This window comes from Echinops telfairi, unplaced genomic scaffold (assembly GCF_000313985.2).
Source record: "Echinops telfairi isolate 266 unplaced genomic scaffold, ASM31398v2 ScPeMD7_10;HRSCAF=50, whole genome shotgun sequence".
NCBI classification, from domain to species: Eukaryota; Metazoa; Chordata; class Mammalia; order Afrosoricida; family Tenrecidae; genus Echinops; species Echinops telfairi.
Window position 1 is genome coordinate 1568829 of NW_022103907.1, and position 8543 is coordinate 1577371.

The 8543-nt window shown below is 50.4% G+C and overlaps 1 protein-coding gene across 1 annotated transcript in view; it reads right to left on the reverse strand.

The window, feature by feature from the left end:
- The window catches only part of LOC101655063 (phospholipase B1, membrane-associated-like), a 170554-nt gene extending 164018 nt beyond the window's left edge, over window positions 1–6536 (reverse strand). The window contains exon 1 of the mRNA XM_013006835.2: window positions 6423–6536. Coding sequence (XP_012862289.2) covers window positions 6423–6536 — 114 coding nt within the window. The remainder of the gene's footprint in view (window positions 1–6422) is intronic.
- Window positions 6537–8543: the final 2007 nt, after the last annotated feature.

An 8543-nucleotide genomic window follows, 5' to 3' on the forward strand; every position in this document is an offset into this window, starting at 1 on the left:
AAGAAGAAGAAAAGATAAGGGGCACCTAGCAGAGTGAGGCCGCCACTGCAAGCCATGGGACACCGAGATCTACTAGAAGCTACAGGACGCAGGAAAGGACCTTCCCCTAAAGTCTCCGGAGTGCCACCAGCCCCAGACGACTGGCCACCAGATCTGAGACCCAAGGCGTTTCTGCTCTCTGTACGCCACACACTGAAACGTCAGGACAGCAATCCTAGGCAGGTAAGCCAACATCCTCCAGGTGCAGGGTCCCCCAAGAAGGTTACCTTAGCCTGTCTGAGATATGTGGACACACAGACTCATAGGACACTCCGGCCCGAGCTGGGCCTGTGGAGAGATGTCATTATCAACACGGATGCTCACCAGACCCTTTCCCTTCTTCATCACCCGACCAAATCATCGGAAGTTCATGCCTCAGCTTGACCAGCCCCAAGTCCCTTTCTTCCTCCCCCCATTGGCCTCCCCCTGCCCCTCAATCTCCTGTTGAAGTGGTGGGTCCTGCCAGGCTCCTCCCTGAGGTCAACCTGCGGCACCTTCAACAACTGCTCTGGGTGGCTGTCCCCAACGACCCTGCGGATTCATCCAGGGAGATAACTTCCTGTCCTCCTGTCTGCAGCCCACGTCTGCAGCAGGCCCCCAACTCCTCCGCAGCCTTAGTGGCTTCTCTTCACCAATGTCTTCACCTCCCCTCTTATCAGTTGAGGTTCTGCTCAGTGCTGCCAAGTTTGGGTCACTTCCCTCTATCAGTGACTGCAGTGGTCTTTGCAAAGGGCACCAAACCCCTGACCGAGGCCCTCAAGTTCTTATAGAATGAGCTGTCACCGTCCCTCCTGACCTAAATCCAAGCGTCTCTCTTTGAGCTACCACACGGTCACCTGTTTTAAGTCCTCGCTCAGGTTGTACTTTCAGCCTGGAATGCCTCCCTCCATCCTCATCTGGCATGGTCCTTCTCGCCTCCAGCTTCCTCTCAAACCAGACCTGTCTCAGGTGGCGGAGGGTCAAAATTCACACTTTGCGGTGAGAGCCATCTGGCTCGAATCCCTGCTTGGCTACTTTCCAGTTGTGTGGCCCTGGGCAGGTCTCTGCACATCTTTCAAGCCTGTTTCTCAATCTAGAAAATTGGAGTGATAATGCTAACCTTAGAAGGGTGGGAAGGACAGAATATCAGGTATCTGAAGTGCCAGGGTGGTACCCGCTCCCGGAGGTGCTCAGGGAATGCTTGCTATGGGGAGGTTGCTTCCAGGCCCCTCCCACCAACTCTGCTCACCCTTTCCTGTGAACATTTGGAGTCACTCTGGCAGAACCCAAATTGGCTTTCTTTAGTGGTCACCCACTCAACGGCAGGGAGGTTTTTATAGGAGGGAAGGGTCTCCGGGTGGCACAATGGTTTGGGATTGGCTGCTAACGTTAAGGTTGGCTGTTCAAACGCACTAGCGCAGCCACAGAAAGAACACCTGCCACTCTGCTTCCATTCAAAATAACAGCCCAGAAAATCCCAGGGAGAGCTCCTCCTCTGTAACACACGGGTCACCATGAGTCGCAACCAGCTCTCCTTCGACGTGTCTGTGTGTTTTCATACATGGGGCAGTCCTCCACAGCAGGGGTGCCCCAGTAACCCCGTTGGTCTCACACAAGGGGCATTTGTTGCATGGGGACGAGAATGGACCTGGAATGGCCCATCCTGGGGAGAGCAGAGCCTTCCGTGGTGCTGGAGAGGCCCCAAAGCCTACAAAGGCCTTGCCTTGCGCACCTGCCTTCTGACTCCGGGGGCAGCTCAGTGCCTGGTCTCACACTCAGATCCAGCATCCTGGGCCATTGTGGCATCTCCCCAGTTCCTGCTGACCCTCCAGCACAGTGACCACAGTGAGGGGGCAGCTGTGTGACAAGTGGGACCCTCCTTGGGCAAGGCTGGGCCTGGCTGTGCAAACTGGATCCTGGACAATGATCCAAGCAGAGCTGGGCCCGTGGAAGCGATGTTGCTGCCCCACCTGCCCGGACGCTCCACATGCCCGCCCTCTCTGAACGGTGAAGGCGGAAGTGGATTGACACCTACTGATGTGGTAGGTGGTCTGAGACAGCAGTCCTCAGATTTTCTTTTCTTTTTTTTTAAGAAAAATCATTTTATTGGGGGTTCGAACAGCTCTTATCACAATCCATACATACATCCATGGTGTGAAGCACATTTGTACATGTGTTGCCATCATCATTCTCAAGACATTTGCTTTCTTTTTTTTTTAATCATTTTATGAGGGGCTCATACAACTCTTATCACAATCCATACACACATCAATTGTGTAAAGCGCATTTGTACATTCATCGCCCTCATCATTCTCAAAACATTTTCTCTCCACTTAAACCCTCGGCATTAGGTCCTCATTTTTCCCTCCCTCCCCGCTCCCCCCTCCCTCATGAGCCCTTGATAGTTTATAAATTGGTATTTTGTCCTATCTTGCCCTGTCCGATGTCTCCCTTCAAGTAAGGTTCAGAACTGTCTAGAAAAGCAAAACAAAACCAGATAAAAGCAAGTGATCTCTGTATTTTTTTTAAATCACTTTATTGAGGGTTCATAGCTCTGATGACATGCCACAGACCGGTCTTTCACCATGTGCGGAACTATTGCTCTGAAAGAATGACCTCTCACTGCTAACTGTGGTTCTTCCAGGAGAGCAGAAGTGGGGGAGTTAACAGGAAAGGGGTTAGGAAAATATTTTGAAGTATTTGTTATTTAACTTCTCAAAGTAGTGTCTCGTTTTGAATACCAGTTTTTTTTAATGAATGAATGAGTGAATGAATGAATGAATGAATGAATGACTTGAACACACACATTTTTCAGGATTCTGCCTTTTCCTCCCCAGGGATTTCTCTCCTTCAGTGGTCAGCACTCCCCAGTCTCCTCCCTTTAAGCTTGATAGTGGATACCCCCAGAGGTGCCTATTGAAATCATTCTCTTGTGTCATTGTGGTGAGTCAGACAATTCCCATTGTGAGTCTAGAGCAGCGGTTCTCAACCTGTGGGCTGTGACCCCTTTGGGGGGTCAAACGACCCTTTCACAGGAGTCACCTGATTCATAACAGTAGCAAAATTACAGTGATGAAGTAGTAACAAAAATAATTTTATGGTTGGGGGGGGTTGTCATCACAACATGAGGAACTGTATTCAAGGGTCACAGCATTAGGAAGGTTGAGAACCACTGGTCCGGAGGAAATCTCTTCGGGGGGGTTATGAGTGAGACCTCTGTCGGACTGCTTCTTTCCAGAATGCCGGATTATTCGTTGACATTTCCCACCCTCCTCCAGCATGCTGCTGTTGCCTTCGTTCTATAGAACACTATCACTGAGATCACGTGTGCATAGAGTCCTGCTGAAGGTCATCTAACAACGACTGCAGCAGTTCATTCAATGGCTGCCAGAGGTTCAGGCGGAACAAGGAGCATCGTGGTTGATGTCAGCTGGATCTTGGCTGAAAGCCGAGAATTCCAGAAAGATGTTTACTTGTGCTTTACTGACTGTGCCAAGGTATCCAATTGGGTGAATCATAACAAACTATGGATAGTCTTGAGAAGAACGAGAATTCCAGAACACTTCATTGTGCGCCTGTGGAACTTGTACAGGGATCAAGAGGCAGTTGTACAAACAGAACCATGGAATGCTGCGTGGTTTAAAATTAGGAAAGCGGTGTGACAGGGCGGTATCTTCTCGCTCATTGCACTCATTCAATCTGCTTGCTGGGCAGATCATGAGAGAAGCTGGCTTATATGAAGAAGAAGGTGGCATCAGGGTTGGAGAAAGGCTTATGGATAACCTGCGGTATACAGGTGGCCCAACCTCCTTGCTGAAAGTGAGGAGGACTTGAAGTACTTGCTGATGAGGACTAAGGATCGCAGCCTTCAGTGTGGATTACAACTCAATGTAAAGAAGACCCAAATCCTCACCACTGGACCAATAGGTAGCAGTATGAATAATGGAGAAAAGATTGAAGTTGCTAACGATTTTGTCTTGCTTGGATCCATAGTCAATGGTCATAGTGCCATCATTGACTACCAAACCATGCACGGTAGAGGTAAATCTGCTGCCCGAGACCTCTTTAAAGTGCTGTAAAGCAGGGATGTCCCTTTGGAGGACTAACCTAGATCGTGCTCCTGCCCCGAGTCATGGAATGTTCAATGACCTCATATGCATGTGAAAGTTGGATGTGGAACAAGGAAAACGGAAGCAGAATCGATGCATTTGGATTGTGGTGCTGGAGAAGAATTTTGAAAGTACCATGGCCTGCAAAAAAAGGGCAAACCAATCTGTTTGGGGAGAAGTACAACCAGAGTGTTTCTTAGAGGCAAGGATGGCAAGACTTTGTCTTACAGACGTTGGACATATTGTCAGGTGAGATCGGTCCCTGGAGAAGGACATCATGCTTGGTAAAGTGCAGGGGCTGTAAAAGAGAACATTCTCAATGAAATGGATGGACACAGTGGCTGCAGCCATGGGCTCAGGCACAGGAAAATTATGAGGACTGGGCAGTGTTTCCTTCTGCTGTGCACAAGGTAGCTTTGGGCCAGAGCCATCTCGATGGCACTTAGCAACCACAATCTCTGCGAAAGTAGACTGCCACTGCTCTTCTTGCAGAGCGGCTGCTGGATTCGAACTACTGAGCTTTGGACCTGAGGGATATTAGTTAATAGCTCTGAAGAGAGGGGAGCCCCCCTTTCCTCTGTGATATGGGCTTGCTTGCAGGTCTCTATCTGCCCCGATGTGGGCGTTACTAATCCTGGGCTGCGCTACTAGCTGCCAACCCCCATCCTGGTCCTGCATGTGGGCAGGCCAATGTCCAGTCCGAAAGGGTCCCATGGTCAGAGAAGCGTCAATCCGTTAGAAACCAGCATGCATCAGGAGGGCAACACCTAGAAGGTGAAGGGTGGAGAAAGCACACGACATGGGGAAGGATAGGCGGGCATGGGGGTGTTTCTGGAGCCCTGGTGGGGTCGCAAGTTATAAGTTTGGCTGCTAACTACAAGACCAGCAGATCGAATCCATCCACTGCTCCTTGGGAGAAAGATGAGGCTTTCTGCTCCCATGAATCTTCACAGCCTTAAAAACACAAAAGGACAGTTCTGTTCTGTCCCTCGGGCTCACTACCAGTCAGAATTGACCGACCCGCTGGCAGTCAGAATAAGAACAAAGAGCAGGGAAGAGTGAGGCCAAGTCCATTCCTTGCTTTGGACAGAGGGTGAATAGCACTAGTGTGACAACAGCTAGTAATGCTGTGGCTATCTCGTGTCTCCCTGCGTGCCAGGTGCTGTCCCCAGCACACGCACAACACCCCCACCCCCCCGAGCCCACCCTTTTGTGTCACTGCTCAAGGGGGTGCCATCCGCCAACCACTGGGCTCAGAGTTGAACTTGGACTTTGTACTAAGCACACACCCACACAGCAACCCCTTAACGATGACATAAAGGCAGTAAGTGGGAGCCAGGGGAAGACAGACTGGTGCGTGCTTGGCATCTGGACAGAACTGAGAGATAGTCAGTGGTTCTCACGCCCTCTTCCACCCTCAACCTTCCATGATTAAACGAGTGTGACTCGGGTTCTCCCAACGGCTGAGTGGGGAAGGCAGGGTGCTGGGTGCCACTGATGAGGTACGGAGAGCAGCGAGCTCTGCCAATGAGCCTGTGAACGTGACAGTGAACGTGAACGTGAACCTCGGTCTGAGGTCTCTAAAGTGCCGTGGCTTGAAGATGTGCTTCTGTGGGGTTGACCAGGCAGTACATTGTGTGTGAGACACGTGGGGCCCTTGTGCTGCTCAGACAGACCCAGCCGATTGGCAGCCGTGGTCAGAGTGGTGCTTCCCAAACCACAGGTTAGAACCCATTCCAGACCTAAAGCCAAAACCACGGCCATAGATTTTGACTTATATCCGTCCACCCCATCTAGAGTTTCTAAGACTGTAAATCTTTATGGGAACAGACAGCCTCATCTTTCTCCCTCGGAGTGGCTGGCAGCTTTGAACCACTGAATTTTAAAGTCACTTTGGTTGGTTGTAACTAGAATTGGAAATTAGCTTAAGGCCCTTAACCTAAGTGCTCTCTGAGGAATTTTTTATAAGTCGCTCAAAGACAAACAGGTTGCATACAGATGTCCCTCAGAGGGGCCAGATGACACTGAGAGTCCTCTCTTATGTACCTTAGTCTCAGTGATTAAAAGCCGGGCCCTGCTACCTAGTGAGTGAGCAAAGACATCCTGAGACCGCCTTGCTCTGTTGGCTTGCTCAGGCTGTTGTTTCCCGTGGTTACCCCGAAACCTGAGTGAATGTGAAACATCGGCACGTGACTCCCCCAGAGTGTCAATTCCCAAGTAAGAGGTGCGTACGCTCTCTGCATTCTGATTTCAAACAAGACACAACGGCAGGCTGTTTGCGGTTGGTCTTCTCACCGCTGTGCACCTTCCGATAAAAGGTGCCATTTCTTCCTCGGACTTGTGAGTAACTTGGCTCTGCCGGTCCACAGTAAACACCTGCATCTTGGTGACGAGGTTGGCACCCAACATGGGGCTTCTTAGAGTAGGCCTGGCCCCGTGTCCCCACGGACTGGGCTCTAGGATAGACCTGGGCTGAGAGCAGGTGCACTCGGCCCCTGGTGCTGGCCCTCTCTCTACCCCGGTGACCAGGAAGCCAGGGACAGGACAGAACTCCGAGGCAGCAAGCCCTAACGGAAGAATGAGAACTGACACAAACACTAGGACAGGGAACGGGGAGCCCCTGTAAGACCGAGGGAAGTGTCAGACTCCGCTGATCCCTGAGTCTGAGAGAAGTCGGTCAGGGCAGGATGAGGGGACTGTGGGGTAGCTCAAGCTGAAAGAGGAAGCAGAGCAAGGGTGCTGTCAGGAAGCTCTACAGGATTCTGGAAACCTTGGAGTATTTTTGATGGAAACCCACTGAGTTAAAAAAAAAATGTTAAATGTTTGCTGTAAGAAAGTATCTTGCAAGACTGGCTAGACCAGAGGAGGTACACTGGAACAGATAGGAACTGAAAATACAGGGAATCCAGGACGGATGAGCCCTATAGGACCAGTGGTGTGAGTGGCAAAACAGGGAGCGTAAAGGGAGAATGGGTAGGAAAGAGGGAACCGATTACATGGAACTGTGTGTGACCTCCTCCCTGGGGGACAGACAACCAAAAAGTGGATGAAGGGAGACGTCGGACAGGACAAGATATGACAAAATACCCATTTATAAACTATCAAGGGCTCATGAGGGAGGGGGGAGCGGGGAGGGAGGGGGAAAATGAGGACCTAATGTCGGGGGTTTAAATGGAGAGAAAATGTTTTGAGAAACGATGTACAAATGCGCTTTACACAATTGATGTGTGTATGGATTGGGATAACAGTTGTATGAGCCCCTAATAAAATGTTAAAAAAAAATTTTTTTTGATACTATTAAAAAAAAAAGAAAGAAAGTATAACCATGGGGGTGGGGGATGAGCTGATGGCAAGGGCTCAAGTGGAAAGAAAATGTTTTGAAAATGATGATGGCAACATACGTATAAAGGTGCTTGACACAATGGATGGATGGATGGATGGATGGATGCATGGATGGGTGGATGGATGGATTGTGATGAGAACTTTAAGAGCCCAAAGTATGACTGTTAGGTCACTAGCATAGGGCCTGGGGCATCCATTACACATGCTCAGAGGTTCGAGCTTCCGGCCAGGAAGCAGTGGTACACGTAGGTGGGCGTTACACCTGGATTGGCCCATCTAAGCCAGGTGAATTTGATTCAGCCAATGGGGTTGACCAGCATTGTCGACCACGCCTCCCAACAGGGCCCCTGAAAAGCCAGAGGTTTTGCTCTGGGCGCTCTCTCTCCCAGAGGCTGCTGCACGATGTAGCACAGCGGGCTGTGGTCCCGCAACTGTGCCGCGGACTGTCTGGCTTGTGTTCCATTTACTGTAGGACCTGGAACTGCTTCTATTCTCTATAAACTCACTTGGATCACGAGCCAGGCTTCTGCATGAATTCTTTCTCTCCTGGAGCCAAGGACCCGAGGTCTCTCTCTCCCGAGAACTCTAACATGAATCATCTTCCTCGCCAGATGGCATGCGGAGCTGGAAAACCGATCTGGTCATTATAAGATTGCAGCTGGATTTGTTTTGTGGGACTGACATGCAATGGGAACATGTGTATGGAATATTTGGAGACTCTGACAGGAACAATGAAAAGACTGAGCCCTGGTTTCTCATTTTGCTTTAAAGGCTCTTTCCCTGAAAGCGTTACTCGTTTCTTCTGAGTTTGCCAACGATGACTACGCAAGAGCTGTGGCTCCCTGGCCACTTGCTGGCCATAGATTCAGAAGAGGAAAGAGCCCCAGCAAGGAGGGCACTGGAAGTGACAGTGACTGTGGTCTCACTTCCCACAATGACAGTGGGGCATAAAGTAGTCCTGGTTCTCTGGTGGGCTGTACTGTCTCGGAGGGTAATCCGAGACCAGCAATCTGAGGGCTTCCCAGGCTGCTTCCACCTGAGCGACCACTACAACAGGCACCAGCAGGCTTGGAA